The sequence below is a fragment of the Patiria miniata genome, unplaced genomic scaffold, assembly GCF_015706575.1.
Source record: "Patiria miniata isolate m_02_andy unplaced genomic scaffold, ASM1570657v1 HiC_scaffold_8, whole genome shotgun sequence".
Taxonomy (NCBI): domain Eukaryota; kingdom Metazoa; phylum Echinodermata; class Asteroidea; order Valvatida; family Asterinidae; genus Patiria; species Patiria miniata.
Window position 1 is genome coordinate 4,774,613 of NW_024037075.1, and position 19,243 is coordinate 4,793,855.

General features: G+C 41.5%; 1 protein-coding gene across 3 annotated transcripts in view; it reads right to left on the bottom strand.

Annotated features, from left to right (window-relative positions):
• LOC119719258 (tyrosine-protein phosphatase non-receptor type 4-like) overlaps positions 1-19,243 on the bottom strand; it is a 64,610-nt gene that overhangs the window by 20,184 nt on the left and 25,183 nt on the right. For all 3 annotated transcript variants that reach the window (XM_038188639.1, XM_038188638.1, XM_038188637.1), the window contains exons 3-7: positions 11,770-11,926; positions 11,435-11,552; positions 1,119-1,171; positions 504-624; positions 74-161 (exon numbers count right to left, since the gene is read on the bottom strand). In XM_038188639.1, coding sequence (XP_038044567.1) covers positions 74-161; positions 504-624; positions 1,119-1,171; positions 11,435-11,552; positions 11,770-11,926 — 537 coding nt within the window. The remainder of the gene's footprint in view (positions 1-73; positions 162-503; positions 625-1,118; positions 1,172-11,434; positions 11,553-11,769; positions 11,927-19,243) is intronic.

Consider the following 19,243-nt stretch of genomic DNA (forward strand, 5'->3'; position numbering starts at 1 on the left):
ACTGTAGATAGTGGATGTCGTAATATAGTGAATTTGTAAATAAAATGCACACAGAATCACATGGAGATTTTACCCTTGCATTATGGAAGTCAACTCCGTATTTCTCCAAGTTCTTCACCTTCTGAAGGAAATTGAACTCGGCATCAACAGGCAGCTGACCACTGGATTCACAGGAAGAAGAAAGAAAACTTGACTGATTGAACTGTTCCCTTGTTCTACGAGGAACTAAAAACCGAAGTACGTTACGATTTGCTGTGCAATAAACTCCAGGGGTGCAACAGATAAACACAACCGGCCTTCAAGCTGAAACATGTCTCAGCCTCGGACACGATTCAGACTCAATGAAACAGTCAGTCAGTCAGTAGGTCAGTCGGTCATTGATTCAGTCAGTCGGAGGACAATAGGCTGGTCTTTGTGGTCCAGTAAAAATGACAACTGATTTTCTTTAGTTACCGGTAGATGGCACCCCAAACTTGGCTTTGTATAACCGTGGCCAGACTTACAAGTTTGCCTTGTGTAGGTGCTCCACCTCCCGGGTGAATTCTTCCGTCTGGTCGGGAACGAGGCTGAAGTTCTTGAGGTAGCCCTGGGTTTGCTCCTCGGGCTCGTAATCACCAAGTTCAGCTACAAGGTCAAAGGTTATAATGAATATCACAAGATGGCAAGCAGTTGCAGCCTGGGCTAAATTTAGAATTAGTTAACAATACTTTTTTTAAATTGAAAACATTCAAATGCACCTGTGCAGGTGTCAAAGGTCAAGTGAAATTATGCATATTCATAAGATGAAAGGTCATAGGTTTCTCTTCAGGACAGCGTGTGCTTTAGGGCTTTGACTGGGCTCAAATTCTACAAGCAATGGAGACGAGTGGGGACGTTCAGCTGAAATAGCCAATGCAAGTTAAATCCCTTTGATCTTTAAGTTCACTAATGGAATGGAAATTTAACCAAGTTACTTTTTCAGGAAATTAGGATTTTTCAAAGGCTTTCAAAGACTTTTCAAAGTGCATTAAAGCTTTCACTGATGCAGGATCAGAAAGATCCAAGGGATTTAAATCAGCCTTCAGTCTGACTACAGAGTTCTTGACCTTTCATGTAACTCTTTCTCAGAAATCACTAACCTTGTACGATGTACGAGGCAAGCAGAGCACCCATGTTGAAGGAACACGTCAGCCTGCGAGAGAAGGGAAAAACCAGGGACAAGATAATACAGGAAATGATTAATACGGGCCGTTCAGAACCAGGAAGACGGACTCTGCGATAGCGGGAATTCAGTTACCGCTCATATTTCATTGCTGGCATTGAGCTTCATCAATCTGTATTTCGGCAAGAGACATTGAACCCTGCTGGAAAATCTGGTTCTTATTTTTGTAAAACTCACAGGGGTATAAACTCATTAGTTCCCGTACTGTCCTGTACCGCCCTGCCTGTTACGCCTTGTACCGCCCCAAACTGCACTAGCACTCATACATGTATGGTTTCATGAATACCGGTACATCAAGGAGTAAAATGTAGTACAATGTAATACAAAGTAGTAATGGGTTCGTTAGTGTGACGTCACTTCTTTTTCAGGCATGCAACTGGGAAATCACACAAAAAAGAGGAAATTCAAATTTTTCCTAGACTTTGTACAGTGTCTTTCTATTTTCAATGGCACACATGGGAAGTAAAAAAAGAGGAAATCAGCTGATCTGAGGAAAAGTTGCTGCCTGCTTTTTACATCACGCCCACTGCACATTGGGTAGCATTGGAACTATTGTAGCACAGCAGATACATATAGAACAACAAGAAATGGCAGCCATTTTGAAAATTTTGAAAATTGCTTGTTATTCTACCTATATTTTTTTTCAAAGGACAAATCTGCAATGGCCCTACAGTCAAACATCTTTCTTAAGACAAACTCTGACTGTGTGCCAAATGCCATGCTTGTATTGTCAAACGCACAATTCCCCCACATATTTCCCCTATCTGCCCCACTGTTGGAAACGGAAGCTAATGCAACTTGAGTGTTTATCCAATGGACATTAGTAATCAGTGGTGCGTGAATGATGACGTCACTAATGAACAGGATAGGGCTCTGGAAATGTCAGTGGCTGTAATGTTAAGTGGTGTCTAATGGCTTTTGAGGGATTCTTGAATAAATTTTTGCTTTGTAAATAATCTTTGAAATTTACACGTATGTCTTGTTCATTTTCAAACAGTTGAAGAAATTGTACTGTAGCTGGACAATTCTGGAATTCGCCTTAAGCCGTGCCAACCTTTGGTTTGTGTAATTTTTTTGTTAAGTGTTTGAGATTGAGTTTAACTAACTACATGTAACTTGGTCACTTCAAGTCTACTGGTGGGATTTAAATCTGAAATTTTGAACATTCGGTTTGAATTCCACAATTCGGTTTCGATTTTGGAGTCTGGATATTCGAAACCAACCTTAAAAAAAAAAAAAAATTAAGCCTTGCATTTTCTGTGACACAGGCTAAAGAATAAAACTGGAACATCCCCCAATTTGCTCCATGGTCTCTGATTGTAACTGCATTCACTTGCTAGTGGTCTTCTTGGTATATGGATAGCCTGCCCTACTAGAGAGTTCCCACAGATTTTTTTCTCAACATTACAGCTCTGGAGTGTTTTTTAGAAAGCCCAGTGGTCATTGAATCCTGCCAACTATACCCAGTCATTGGGAGGACATTGCATGTGGCATCTCACTCGTCACTCTTTGTTGACATGACTGCGAGCTGGATGGGAACATCCGGCGATATCAGATGACTGTTATTCGGTTTGGAACAAAATTAGGATAACTGGATTTTGAAATGCGCACTGTTTGATTGATACGCAGGAAAGGACCTTACGAGCCACTTACTTACAGAGAGCCTTCAGAAACTTAAACCTAATCAATTATGAGCTATGTGGTAATATGGCACGTGAGTAAAATAAAGATTCTCTGATTTTTGGACCAAGTATGCAAACGATTGTTTGGTACAACGTGCCCACTGTTTTCGTAGTAACCCGTAAGGGGAAATGGAATGATAAATGGTTTGGAAAGGTAAACACAAATACAAAACTCTAGCGGACACAGGCTACGTCAACTTTTCATACAATAGTGATGAAACAATGAAAACATTGCAGCCGGGAAGTGAAAAAGAGAACACCGTTTCCGTCCGCCCACAAACATGCAACAATTCCACTTGAACAGGAAATGCCTGTAGTGTTTGAATTAAAAGTCAGTGAGATTAGCAGAAATTTGTTGCGCAGTGTCATGAGTTGTCTTCCTTGTTCCCAAATGTGAGAGGTGATACATGAAGGTTTGAGTCATGGGGGAAATAAAGGAATGCTTGGGATCAAGGTTGGGGCATCGCGTAGGAAGTCTTTCTGGTCAGTGGACAAAATGTTGGGGTCAGATTTTGGCCACATTTACCTAAGAATCCTGTTACGACTTTTCAGTCTGCATTCAACACACGTAGGGCACTAACGCTGGGACTGAAGCATGGCTTTCTGTTTTTTGTTTTTGAAATCTGACAAATCAATTCATATTATTGATCTCATTAGAAGACTTGGGTAGGGAAAGGAATTGAGCTATTTAAAAAACTTGTTTTATTATTACTTATTATTATTTGTCATTGAGCTTCGATAGAACAAATCAAAACTTCCCAAACCATTTTTTAATCAGGAAACTTCTGTCAAATCGGTGAAGACGCACTGACCTGATCAGAACTGGTCACACACTCATAAAATACCAGGAAATAACACGGAACAGTTCGGCACAAAAGGAAAGAAAGCAAAACATCAATGTAAACTAAAACAAACAGAATGATTCAGCAACAACCAAAAAAGCTATACTTAGCACATGAAACGAAACAAAAACCTCTTGAAAAATAATCTGCACTGGTCATAAATATCCCCTTGTTTTGTTACACTTTCTGTAACTCAATACCAATCCTACAATTTGATAGTATCTGATGCGTGATATAGAACACTGTGAAAGTTATATCTATTTTTCTGTCAACAAGATTTTCCCCCACTTATCCTGATCAGAAAGATGCACTGCATGTAATAAAAACAAGAGTTAAAGGTATAATCCATCATTTGTAATTTGTGCATTTTGTTCGTTTGAAGCAACAAACGTGCTCAAAATCTAATGAAGGGTGCTGAACGACTAACCGGATGAAGTTTCAGCTCAGCTTCAGCTGTATATTCCGAGAAAAACAGCATTCTAGGATCTCAATTTCAAATCAAAAGTTGCTGAATCATGTTTTAAATTGGGCCTGAATTCAGCGTCCGAGACACTTTCTCACTGAGCCGATTGCAGCTACGCGATGTCGCGCACTGATCCGACGAATTATAGCAACCGCGTGTGCGTCGTGTCAACGCTTGCGTGCGCTTCGCCGAATAAAAAAACGAACTACTTACGGAAATTTCCAATGTTGGAAAGGCCTCATTTCATTAATTTCTTCAAAATGGCAGCTTGCCAGAAAGAATAACTTCACAGGGAGTTTAGTCCCCTTACTATCTTTCAACCAAGTATGTTTTTCAACAATAATTACGTCAGTTACTTTTTGGATAGCTGCAAATGATGGACTGTAGCTTTTAAGCAAGGAGCTTCCGTTGTTTGGAAGAGGATCTTTGATTCCTCCCTAAAAAGTCTAAAAAACTCCCCTTCTGAACATCAACCACAACCTTTAACCCGAACTCCTTAGTGTCTTTTTTTACTAAATACTGGACCAAGTCCGCCAAAATCCATCACTGACCCTGCTTCACAAAATGCTTTAGGACCAAATCTGCTGAAATCCACTGCAAGACCACCACTGCTATAGGTGGATCTTGATGGACTTGGTACTCATGGCTTGCCTACCAAAATCCCCAAAATGGGGCGAAGGATTTTGATGGATTTGGGAAGGTTAGGGTTAAAGGGAAGATACAACATTTGCAAACATCAAAAAACGGAATGATCAAGTTATCACGGAATACCTTACTGGATTGTTAGGGAATGACAGTCTAAAGCATCCGGTAAAATCGTGGCTCCTGGTGTGCTCACATTTTCAAGAAAAATTGTATTTTTCAAATGCTGGTCTGCCGACCAGCGTTGGAGAAAACTGGTTTTTTTTTTCAAAAACTGCTTCTAAATGTTCATATTTAATTATTTCTCATTTTCTTCGCAATTGATTACACACCTGTTAAAAGGGTACAAGCCTGCTAGACTGATTATCTGACCTCCAAATTAATCCTCCAAATTCATTTATGTCGGAAAATTTCAGCAAAAGCTAATGTTGTACATTCCCTTTAATGTCATTTCAGCACAGCAACAGTCAGTTTAGTGCAAGTAAAAAAATACCAGAGAGCTTCTTCGGAGCAAAAATTGAAACCGGTCAGACTGCCCCTTTAAACATCATCCCAGGTACTTCGTCAGTCAAGTTTGAGGTTGTGTGCAAACAATGACAAAGATACACAAACTGAAACCAGATAGAATTTCCATGTATATGTTCCTATGTTTCTAAAACAGTTCCAGGGTTGCGTTCAGTGATTGTATCAACACACACATTGTGATTTGAGAAGCCCCAACCTACTCACCCCAAATAGAAAGTAGAAATCAGAGCTCTCTGGTGATTGACAGTTTGCAGAAAAAATACTTCCCTAAAAGTGAAACCTAGGAATCAAATTGGTCCCAAAATGGCAAGTGCTTTGACAATTGACACGCGCCAGTATTTATGATTACAAATATTTTGACACATGCCTGTAAATGCCATTTTTCATAAGTACTGTGTGTGAAAAATACACATACATTGTACATCATTGGCTTTTGCTGTCATTTTCAGAAATGAACTATTTGGGGGTTAGTATAATAGATCAAATATTGTTACATTGACATGTTTGAAGTTTTGTGTTCAAAAATGCTGGGGAAAAAAAAAATGTTCACGAGTCTGGTTCCCTGACTCCACTAAAGATGAAATGGATCAAAAATGCCTGAAAATTGTAAGGTAAGGGAACCAGTCTAACTGAAAAATAAATGGTAAATTTGGAGCAGTAGTTGAAAAACAGTTAGGTTTTTCCAACGATGGTCAGCCGACCACCATTGGAAATGTAAACAAAAGTACCATTTTTCTTGAAAATGAGAACACACCAGGTGCCCTAATTTTACAGGATGCTTTAGACTGTCATTTACCAACAACCTAGTAAGGTATTTCGTAACAACTTGGTAGTTATATTTTTCAATGTTTGCAAAAATGTTGTATTTTCCCTTTGAATGAAACAAGGTTTTTTAATAGGTAATTTAACATCTTTAACCATTTTCTGCATGTCCCAGAGGGCCAACCTAGTGTCCTCTTTGTCCCAATCTCACGGACTGACAGACTGACTGACTGACTAATTGTCTGTCACTTGTAACTTAGACTAATAATAATAATAATAATAACTGTATTTATATAGCGCTTTTTGCCAGAGGATACAAAGCGCTGGGGGAGAATGCAACCAAAGCCAGGTAAATGAAGTCTATGAACATATGAGACCCATTATGAAGCACCTTTTTGCTAGGTGCTGCGGCGCATAATTGCTGCCACTGCCAGAAACACCGGGGCAAACCCCTCCTCTTAGCGACAAGTGTTACTGGGTTCTTTAACGTGCATTACACAACACACGGGACCTACGGCTTTACGTCCCATCCGAAGGACGAAGCAATAATGGTAAAGTGCCTTGCTCAAGAGCACAAGCACCATGTTCCCACGGTCAGGATTCGAACCCGTGTACCACGGCACACGAGTCGAACACCGTAACCATTGGACCACAGCGCCCCATACTAGTTGTACACTGTTGAAGAGAGCTTGGCAGTGCTGTACCTGTAACGCTAGTGAATGGGCTAAATCAAGCCCATTGTGTAGTCCAGATGCATGAAAAGACTTCCAGTCAATGGCCATTCCGAAACGATCAAACAAAATTGTGTGCACTCTCATACCAGATTTTCTTGGCATGCTTCGTCTCATTTACACAATCCAGAATATTAGCCAAAGATGACCAATGGCCCCTGAACTACCGAGCAGTGAGTACAAGGCCTAGCCAAATTCATATGCTAACAAAAAAACAATACAGAAACTTTCTTTCCAGTCTTCTACAACCGAGCAGAATCAAGATGGCTGCCAGCTGATTATCGCCTAATTGATACAAGTCGCGACATATCCGCGAGGACCGGGTCAATGACTATCTCGTCTGCGCCAGGAATAGATGCGACATTTCTTGATAATGTCTTACTTCCTTGGCCTTCCAATCGGTGTAAACAAGAAGACGTGTGTCATCTTCGGTCGCTGCTTAAGAGAACGCTTGAATTTGAAACGGCTTGCAGGCACGTAGGCATTTTGTACATTGGAAGTGTATACTGGTACTTGTATTCAAAATGCAGTGCACATTTTTCACTTTAACTCTCCTACACAAACATACATGTACATTCTGTGCCAAGTTGTCCTTGCAGTCCAAATCAGTCAAGTGACTGTTTTGAACAGTTAAGAGCTCCCAGCCTACATGTACATAAAAGCAGGATTGACTGGCTGTGACTGTTAAACTTGATACAGCTATGGCCAAGTTCGCGCAAGGACTATAGTTGACCAATGGTTAACTAACGTTTGCCCGAACTCTGTCTAGTCGACGATGGTTGACTACGCTAGTCGACTATTTGGAACCAGCCTACTGGGGTTGGTTGCTTCGATGGTAACCAATAGCCGCGCGCATCCATAACGCTAGCAGAGAGCCAGGATCCAGAAGTTTTGCGATGACATTTTGACCAGCGTTTGACTAGAGACGTTCGCACGATGCTATTAGTGCGCAGGCGTAAGGTACGTCACAAATCAACCACTAGTCGACTAATGGTCCTTGCCCGAACTTGCCCAATGTTTTAACTGTAGGTGACTGATAAGCCAGCTGTGCCTTCCAGTTGCCTGTTTTTGTCTGTTGACTGAAATAGACTAGTCAGAGTGCTTGCTTGAAATGTGATCTGACTGTCTCTCGATAGTGGTTAAAGAGCGCCCTCTCTTGTGGGCGCACGGAGCCCATAGTCTTCACAACACTCCAATCCCCTCCCAGTGTAGAGAAAGACGGAATAATTGCCGGTAATGTCAGTCTTCCTGGATTTGTTGTTTCATCAAGAACGATGCACAAGTGTAATCCATCTTGTCCGGGGTTGATAAAGCTTTGAGAAAAACCTCATGACAGCACCGCCAACCACAAATAAAACAAACCCTCTTCATTCTGAGAAACCTCAAAACAATCCACGTCACCCAAGCATGTCTCCCAATTATGTCTATGCGGTATGTTCTTTGACAGGCTGGTTCCATGAAAACTTCTGTTTGGCCCCTGGGTTCCTGCGTTTTAAGTTAAGCTCAGAGCTTTAGTTTCATTGAACTCAACTACTGAGCAGAAAACAGTGCTAAGCAATATATTACACTAAGCAAAAAACAGCAGAGTACCAGTTACAAGCAGCATACAGATTGTATGACATTTTTAGCCGGTACCTGTTCATGCTAAGCATATTTTTTTCCCACGCTTACCAGATTTTAAATTTTTTTTTGGCACTCTTGTACAAGTCGCTTGTTTCCGGCAGTCATTTCGCTGGTCTTGATGGACACGTAAGCCCTTAGTCTGATCAGACTGGCTCAGCCCGGATCCACGATGGCGCTTAAAGCCCAGGACGCCTAGACCGATTATTGTAATCGGAGAACTCAGCGGGTACATGTATTTTTGGCAGACAGCTCTCTCATTTTTAGCTGGCAAGGTATACATGTAATCTACAGTAGCCTTGAGAGTTAAAAGTGAACACGTCTTTTTTTTCTTTTCTTTTCTTTTTTTAAACATTAACAGGAATTAAAATTGAAAACTGAAGCTTGCTGCCATTTTTTAAAACTGAAAAGTGGCAGAATTATTAACTGTTCATTAAATTACAAAAATATTGATGACTTTCCTCTAAATTCCTACATGTAAAGACTAAAATTGGTTTCAAGTATTTAAAATTTTATCTGGTAAGAACAGCTGTCAGCAGTTTTTCTCATTGTATTTAGCTGAGATCAGTTTTCAAAATAGTTTCATGTGATGTCAGCCCTCAGAATAGTTGAGATCAGTTCAAATATCCAGCCGTAGTCAGAAATCAACTTATATCATATCTAAAAATTGTTTGACAATAGCAGAAATAGACAAATATACAATAGCATGGAATCAGAGTGTGTCATGTTATGTCATACATGTAGTTGGACATGGGCACTTTTTCTTTGACAACCCTTGCCACAAAAGGTGTGAATGATATTTTTGAATTTTGTAAGTTCAATTTCCTAAATGGATGGATCAGTTTCTTTGAAAAGAAACGTAGCTGAAATCACTTTTCGAAATATCTGTAATCAGTTCTAACTTCTAGATAAAAATAAAAAAGTTGATCGGATTTAAAATAATTGCCAAAGTTGCTTGTAGAATGAAAACGTGTACAAAACATATGGGAAAAGTGAAAGAAGAAAAAAAAAAGGAACAAAAAATCTGAACAAAAACAAAAGCTGTTCCCAACTGAAATTGGGAACAGCTAAAAAATATTTCTGGGCGGATTCAAATTTTTATTTTTGTATTTTATAATCTTGTATTCTCCTTTTGGCATTTGCTTCATCGCAAGGGAGTGCACTCGACCGATTTTCAGAAATTAAGTCATCAGAATTATAAGGAGTTAGTAGGCGTAGGCTTAACAGTGATTCATAATGAGACATTAATTGGATATAATTGGATCGCAGCGGATAAGGTGGGGAGCAGGTCTTATTAAAGACGTGTGACGGCTAATCTGTCACATGTCAACGAGCATTAGGAAACACAAACAACTGTCTGTTGGGTTGGTGTGGGTAGTCTCCCGTGGAAAATAAATTGGTCTGTCTTCCCACGTAAATTATCTCCTTGAAAGGCATGTAACATTATCCCATTCTATTTCATTTTTGTGTGTGTGCAGAAATCATAGTGCTGTTTAACAGCATGTGACTGTTTCATGAGCAATTTAATTAGGTAGTGTTGATAAATCGTACCTGCAGACATTAAACAGTACTTGACGACAGCAATGGAGTAAGGTATGAGGTCCTAAGCACTGTGCACATTTCTCACATTTCTCACGTGAGTTTGTATGTAGAATACATCAATAACAGCAATACCATGTAAACGAGTACAGCACATGTACATGTAATTCTCCGCAAATGGAACCTGCGTTTGAAGAATTTCGTTTGAAGAATTATTGCAAAAGCATTTGCTGGTTAAGTTGTAAAATAGCTTGTGGTTGACATTTTTGTTTATCAGAGAGTTCCCACCAATATTTTCAACGTTACAGCTCTGGAGTGTTTTTATAAAGGCCCAGTGGTCATTAAATCCTGCAAACTATACCCAGTCATTGGGAGGGCATTGCATGCGGCACCTCACTCGTCACTTTTTGCTGGCATGACTGTGAGGTGGACGGGAAGTCCCGGTGAAATCGGATAACTGTTATTCGGTTTGAAGAAAACTAGGATAACCGGATTTTGAAATCTCTGATTTCTCCCACCACTACCCTAAACGGGTAACGATCACACACAACACATCAATTTTGTTTTCGCTTCATCTATCTCCTTATCTCAAAATGGTTTCATTCAGTTTATTTTGGGCATCAAGTTTTTAAAAGTGTCTGTGTACCTCGACTAGGTCCATCAGAGGGTATTACATGTTAAGGATGTACGTGGGTAGTGCCATGATTCACGCTTTGGCGCAGGGTTTTTCTTAGAGATGATCTGTGGCATGACAGCGCGTCTACTTACTCACAGTGCATCCGTCTTTATCTGACTCGGACAGGCTTTTTGTGGTTTTTGCCGGGAGACAGGTTGATGTGGTTACACGATTCTGTAGTGAATCGCTTGACCAGGGTTAAACTTTCAAAGGTGAATGAGAATGATGACGATTTTGAATTGACAGTTATCTATGTTTTATCGCAAAGGTTCAAATTTTGTCTAGCTTTGTGTGTTTTTCTCTGTCCTAATGCTGAGAAGAAGAGCGTTTTCAGAAAAGGAAGTTTGATCCTAACATTTGTCAGATCTATCTCTCATCACAATTATGAATCTTGAAGCCACGGGAAGAGAGTTGGGAGTTTAAAGACTGAAGCTCAAGAATATCATGGGTGCTGCTAGAGAAGGGTGTCGTGGGGTGTACAATCCCCTCATTAGAACCTTTCATCAGTAAATTGTCTCTCCTTGGCGGAATCGTGTCACAGTTGGCAAAATGTGCAACAATGAATAGCGCCACCTAGTGTCAAATGGTGTCCAGTCCCGTCGGCACTGAAAAGCACCCCCACGCAACACGTGATGCATTAAAAAATCAGAAATAAGTCTCTGTACGAAATGTTGAGGTCCCGCCCTCCCATTAAACTTGGTCTGGCGACGCCCATGGGTAAGGGGTTTAGATATCACAGAGGGCCGCTCACCTTCCTTCTAGTAAGTCCTTCCTCAGCTGTAGGACATACTGGTATCTCGTGTACTCCTCTTGGAGTTTGCTTGGGTCCGAGACGAAAAACTTGACGGCAAAGGTGAAATACATCGGTCCTGGGGAAGCAACAAGATGAAACAAACGTTCAAATTTCGGTCCACGAAAAAATTCATCATAAAACTTGGAACCACAAATTTCTGCTAAGCAAATTCTAATGTAAAGCCAAAATCAGCTGAGTACCAGTCACAAACAATCAATATTACATGACATTTTCACTGGTGACCTGTTTTTGTTAAGCAAATACGTTCTGTGCTTAGCGAAACGCTTACTGACCTTTGACCTGTTTGCGTATGGACTTCATGGGGTCCAACCATCTCTTGGAGTCTGCGTTGGTCAGGCTGTCGGAGTAGCGAAGACCAAAGTAGTCGCACTCTATCAGGTCCAGATGGTTGAAGACAAGCTCTAGTAAGATTTGGCCCTTAGCTCGCCTCTGGAATAGATCAACGGAGATGTTGCGAAGAAATTGTGAAAAATAGAAATTTTGGGGGGAATTCTTGAGTAAATTTAGAATGAAGAAAAGACAAAAGCAATATTTATGTCTACCTTCCCACAAACATGTACACACTTTACTGTGTATCGCTTCAGAGTTATTACCCCTGTTCATCAGACCACGAAACAAGATTCATAATCTGGGGTGGAAATTGGCAATTGTGGTAAAGTATCTTGCCTAAAAACACAAGCACCATGTTCCCCATCATGACATTAGTCAAACACTGTAAGCATCGGACCACGCTGCACTGTGGTCCTGCTACATGACGATTGTAGTAAAATGTCTTGCCCAAGAACACAAGCATCATGTTCCTATAGTCGGAACACGAGTCAGGCATTGTAACCATTGGACGACGGTACTCTGTGGTCCTCTTATACATGTAGTAATCACGTGTTAATGGTCGCTGCAAAACTTGTCAGAATTTGTCAGAAACATTTTCAGCGACAAAATAAAGCCATCGTTCTTGAACAGCTGCTTGTAATTCAGACAGACAATGGAGGAAGAAGGAACCAGCAGCCTTAGTCTTAAGCCTACCAGATCTTTCATGATGGTTAGGCCCAGTCAATATTACTTCATGAAGATTAAATTGATGCCCCTTGAAATTTGAAGAAAAGGTCACGTGTGAGTCCCTCTCTGTCTCAAATGGTTGCCGCTTTCGCTCGTACCCCCCGCCCTGCAAACAGGGCGCTGGTAAGGGCTGATGAGCTTCACAGAATTTTGTGAAGGAAGTATCTATTGACCTTCGCATGCAGCTAGCGCGCGCTACGCATGATGGGCACCGGAAGCTAGTTTGTGTGACGCGTTCTACGTCACAGGTCACGCAAATCTATCCAATGAGAGCTCAAATGACGTCAGCCCTGACCAGCGTCCTGTTTGCAGGGCGGGGGGTACGAGCGAAGGTTGCCGCTGTGTGTGTTTAGTGTATAAAGTAGAGCGCCCTCTATCAAGATTGACAGCAGGATCTGTATACGTTTCGGGCCTCTCAAGATGGCGCCCATTTGACTTCAGCTTGTAACTGACACCATTCAGTCAGTCTATGCGCCCTGTGCACATGATTCAACATTGGGTTATGCCCTTCACCGACATATATACTCAGTGTTGTCCCGATTGATTTTGAGCATACACGTACATGTACCGATACGTTCACATGGGCAAAACCTACCGGTAATTATTGAATTTAAATCACCCCGACGCAGAATTCCATCTTATGAACATGCATTGTATCAGACCATTCTAAAGATGGGAATTTTGAATGCATTGGTGCCTGATGCTCAATATGAGTTTGTCCACTTTAGAGTAAAATTAATTTGCATTCTTCAAACCACTCAGCTCCCACAAAGCGTTGGCTACTGTCCGTGCACAGTGTCAGCTCAAACACTAGAGAGATCGGGGTAAAGACACTAGAGATTTGGGTAGAGTCTCTTTAACGTCTGGCTAGCGATGACTCATCCTCCTGGAGACGCTAAGGAGACACCGGAGTGGATGGATTGCAAGGAGCGAGGCAGGAGGGGGGTTATCCTATACTCCGGGCTGGGGCCTCCAAGAGGTGATGTGAGGAACGGTGGCTGTTAACATCTCAGGCAATCCACTTAATATTCGATTGAGGTGGAGTTAAGATTGTCATTTGGAGTCATGTGGCTTATGCCCTAATCCTTGGGGGGGGGGGGGTGGCGAGGAAGGGTAGGAGTTGGGAGACAGGGGGACAAGGGAGGACCGAATCCAGTCAGAAGGATTGTTGATCCTTGGGTAGGGGAATGGGGGTAGGGGATGTGGCAAGGGGATTAAGAGAAGAGCAAAAAGGAAGGGATGATGTGGGGGAATCTCCAACTAAATCTATCGAAAGCTGGGGAATTGGTATTAATCCTTGTCTGAGGAATTTATGTCTTCGACGACTGAAATTGGGCAAGGATGGGGGCAGGGGGCAGAGGATGGGATGAGGGGAGAAGAGGGGGCCAAGAAAGATGGAAGGGGGGAAAGAGAGCAAAGAGGAAGGGGCAATTTGGGGAAATCTCCAACTTAATCTGTCCAAAGCTGAGAAATTGGTATGATCCTCGCCTGAGGAATTTACGTCACTTACTGATTCAGATTCGATGGCTGAAATGTGAGTGACATACAGGGCGTAGCCTGTCGTCCTAGTTTTGCAGTCCCTGTTCTTTCCAAGATACATGTACGTTGAATGTTATCTTTTCCATCCTACTTTTATTCTCCCTAAGGTCCCGGTCCTGCACATATGTAGCCTGACTGGCACTCACAAGAGTGTGGCTCATGTGTACAGTGAAGATAACTTTGGGGGGGGGGGGGATTGAAAGGCCTGACAAGGACATTGAAAAAGGCACATCTTTAAAAGCCCTTCAGATATCTTTCTTGGAGAGGTCACCGTGGAATGTCATTCTTGATGAGACAAGGTCAGGCTGCTCATGTGAAGTGCTCAAACCCATTAGAAAAGATCACCGTGTCTGCAGGAAGATTTCAAGGAGGCACCGAGGTCATGACTAAGGAGGGACCATCACTGAAATCCCAGAGTTGATTTTGACACAAGCAAAGTTGTTATTCAGAAATCGTGGATATTATTTTGTGACCGTCATACAGATTATTGATATTTACAATGTAGGAAATTGATGTTAGAGAGAAATATGTTTTGTGAAAGTGCCTCTGAATTTAGAGAGAATGGGAAGATCTATTGGACTGGATATTTTTTTTTCAAGTGAGTCCACCGTTGACATTTTCCACACAGGTGATGATCATGTGGTGTCAAGTTAATGCCTTCCCACACTTAGAATTTCCCCTACTCGTGTTGATTCAGCACGGGCCCACCATAAGCATAACCGCATCCCATCGAACACGGATACCCGAAAGGCAAGGAGTACCGTTCACACTTAACAATGGTGTGTACACTTGTCAGCTGTACATTTTAGATTTTCGGCCCAGGTATATGCAGATTTTACCCATGTACAGCGCCTGACCCACGTGGGTGCAGGCCAGTAAATAGGCCCGAAATTGCCTACGCCGGCCAAATCACAATTTGCTTGCCTTCAAATTCTCTGGTATTAGAACATTTTGTGGGTCATGAACTTGAGGTTTGCAAAAAGAAAGAAGGGTGGAAGCCGTGTACAGGACTGCGAACTCGTATTTCTGTGAAATTCTGATGAAATTGGGCCCAACATTGCTCTATTTTGCAATTAATGGAGCACAGGCATCATTGTGGCACTGGCGTTGGGCTACAGGACTACTTTAGGAGTAATTATCTTTGAATGGAATTTTCTCCCAAAAGTCATTGGTTAACCAAAAAAAATTGAAAAGAAAATGAAAGCTGATGAAATAAGCTTGAAGTTTTATTTGATGTGTGTCTCAAACACCTTGGAGAGTTGTCGGTATTTTTCGTGAATTTTGAAAGTGGGCATATTCATCACTGGGGTCTATAGCAGTTAATAGGCCTACTGGTCTGCAACCAAGAAGAATCCATGATGGATCCTTGCTATTGTGTTAAAGGGAAAATACAACATTTGCAAACATCAACAAATAAAACTACCAAATCATTTTGAAATACCTTGCTGGACTGTTAGTGAATGACAGTGTAAAGCATCCTGTAAAATCATGGCACCTGGTATATACTGTCATTTTCAAGAAAAGTGGTATTTTTGTATCAATTTCCAACGCTGGTCGGCCGACCAGCGTTGGAAAAAAACTGGCTTTTTTTCAAATACTGGCCCCAGTTGACCATCGCACTTGTTTGCAATCGATTACACACCTACATACGGGTCATTCCATGAAGTTGGGTACACAATCAATGCATCAGTGACAGTGGTCCAGTGAAAACAAAGTGCTGTTATTTTTTTTTTTTGACAAATTAATCACATTTTTTATCGATCCCGATTTATTGAGGATGAATGGGCGAACAAGAAAAAAAATTTTTTTGGGACCTCCAATTGGTCGAAACCCAAACTACGTCACCAAAATATCATGGTATCCATGTTTATTTTAAGAATATTTTGTGACATGAAACATACTCGGTCTTCAATGTACGATTCTGTGTTCCCAAGAGTATATTTTAAATAATGTTTTGCAAATAAAGTTGAACCAATAGACCGTTTACGATTCCCTGATTGTTATTTATTCCATGCGTCTTGCATTTCTGAAGTATCGATCACGGAAGTCTCAGCGCCCATCGTAACATTTCGTGTCAGCAATGTTGCGAGGTGAAACCGAAATTTACCGACATATTGTAAAATGTCAGAGTCATTTAGAAGACCCAAATAACGATTTCCACGAGAAACAGTAGCATTCCATTCGTATCCAACCAGAAATCATGAAAAAAACTACACGATTTTTAAAAAACAACCGTGGTTACTCACTGGTAGTTGACTTCGTATCCACTAAAAAACGTGACGACGTGATAATTAAATGCGATCGCGCGTGCGCCCTCTATAGATTTTCTGGATGAACGTCTTGCGATCAAAGTACCCGGATGCAACCCTTGCTTTGTTGCAAGAAGAAACCCGCGTGCTTTCGGCAACTTTTCCATCGTGGGTGCCAATAGTTTTGGTGTCATTTTTTTACGGTGTGATGTCAGTTACGAGGTATACCACATTCGGGGAGGACAAACAAGGGTTAGATTACAGATTTATCAACACGGTGCCTGGTAATCCCGAAGAACTACTCCCTGTGTATGCTGAAACATGAATAACATCTCAAACAATTGTTGCAGTATAGTTGACACGCTAAAACCTGCACTTCAGCTACGGAATGGATACGAAACAAAATGGTAACCGCGTGACGACGTGATATTCCATTTCTGTGATTTGGCATAAAACATGTTCATGCACGGTCAAACGGCCTCCAAATTACTAGATATGCCACCTGAAGTACAAGTAGACATCGATGATTAAGATGGTTGTACTTAAGTTTACTTACGATCCGGAAGAAAAGTGAAATTTTCCGTTCATTTCGGAGAGCTCCCCTCGCGATCTTGAACACGTTAAATTTCCGATCGTGTTTAATGTTTGAACGACGCGATTTCTTCTACATGCCCAGCGTACATTCGATGGTCCCCGTATCCCGAGTGCGATTCCGTTACCGAGCGCGCGCGATGCATCGATTATGATAATGAGTAGACTGGATCACGTTTGTAAACACATGTGCATTTCAAACGATAATAGGGGGTCGGGAACTAGCGCAGCTTTTATGGCGGGTACCAGTTCAAGCTGGTTCCCGATTCCCTTTTACAGTTCAAAATGCACATGTATGTGTTTACAAACGTGACTCATTATCATAATCGTGCATCGCGCGCGCTCGGTAACGGAATCGCACACGGGATACGGGGACCATTGAATGTACACTGGGCATGTAGAAGAAATCGCGTCGTTCAAACATTAAACACGATCGGAAATTTAACGTGTTCAAAATCGCGAGGGGAGCTCTCCGAAATGAACGGAAAATTTCACTTTTCTTCCGGATCGTAAGTAAACTTAAGTACAACCATCTTAATCATCGATGTCTACTTGTACTTCAGGTGGCATATCTAGTAATTTGGAGGCCGTTTTGAAGGTGAAATCTGATGTTTTTTGTTGGAAAATGTTGGTTTGGGACAGTGACAGGATGATGTTGTCCAGGTCGCGGTATTAGCTTGGACCCCACTATCGCCAGACCATGTCCAAAATGTTAAAAAAGGCGATAAGTTGGGTCCAAGTTACTCGGACTAGAAGAGGCTAAGCTTTCACAAATGACGCTAAATATGTGTCCCGAAACCCTAACTGAAATTGCACATCGTAATGGAAATATCACGACGTGGTTTCCATGCGACGGTGTGGTACGATTTTGTGTTTTGGCCTGTGCTTTTGCCTGCGTTGGATGGTCAACGTCTGATCTATTAAAAATGGGGTCCTTTTCATTTATCTGTTTGAAGGGGGTTCGAAAGTTGGTGATTTTTACTGAAGTTAGTCTAAAATAAGAGGGGAAGTGTCAACATTGATTGGTCACAGGCCAGGATACCGCCAGACCATTCCATTCTCATAATGGGGGTGGAGCATCATGTGATTTTCTTTTTCTGGTTTGAATTAAGATATTTCAACATTTTTTTCAAACAAAAGAAACAAAACACATAAGAATGAATAGTACAAAACTAAAAAAAAATCTTCCCCTAAGAAATAAATTCATAATTTGCATTGATTTAGGCTTCAGCATGTTCAGTAAATTCATCCATTTGGGAATGGTTAATCCAAGGAACAATGCATCCAACAACACTGTTATGTAATGGGTACTAGAGGGTGGGAATGGAGTGGGGAAGGGGAGGGTAGAGTGGGGAGGGGGGGGGGGGGGGGGGAGGGGGGGGGTGGGGTAGGGGAGGGTAGGGACGGGATACGGGAAGGATGGGGACGGCAAAATGGTTTAGGCATCACATCTTGAGATGTAATCAGAACGTTCGATAATTTGGCATCCATGTTACATGTGAAACCCAACCCTGTCCAATAATGGGAGTTTCGAAGCTAAACTCTCTCACATCTTTAGCGGATGTTTCAAATTTGTTCATTTTTAATTAATATACCGGTAAATGAAGTTTTACTCATTTTTTTATCAAGTTTAAAGTTTATTACCTGATTAAGACTGAATTGTTTGTGATGGACTTATGATGGACTTGCAGGGACTTGTGATGGACTGGACTACAACACTGTTATGTAATGGGTACTAGAAGGATGGGAATGGAGTGGGGGAGGGTGGGGTGGGGTAGAGGAGGGTAGGGACGGGATACGGGAAGGATGGGGACCGCAAAATAGTTTAGGCATCACATCTTGAGATGTAATCGGAACTTTCGATAATTTGGCATCCATGTTACATGTGAAACCCAACCCTGTCCAATATGTTATGGGTACTAGAAGGGTGGGAATGGAGTGGGGGAGGGTGGGGTGGGGTAGGGGAGGGTAGGGACGGGATACGGGAAGGATGGGGACGGCAAAATGGTTTAGGCATCACATCTTGAGATGTAATCAGAACGTTCAATAATTTGGCATCCATGTTACATGTGAAACCCAACCCTGTCCAATATGGGAGTCTCAAAGCTAAATACACTCACATCTTCAGCTGATGTTTCAAATTTGTTCATTTTTAACTAATATAAATGAAGTTTTACTCATTTTTTATCAAGTTTAAAGCTTATTACCTTATAATCCATATATCAGTTTCACGTGTAACAGGACACCAATATTTTGGTGTCATTGTTACATGTGAAACCACAAAATTATTTTGCATGGATACTGTCTTGTG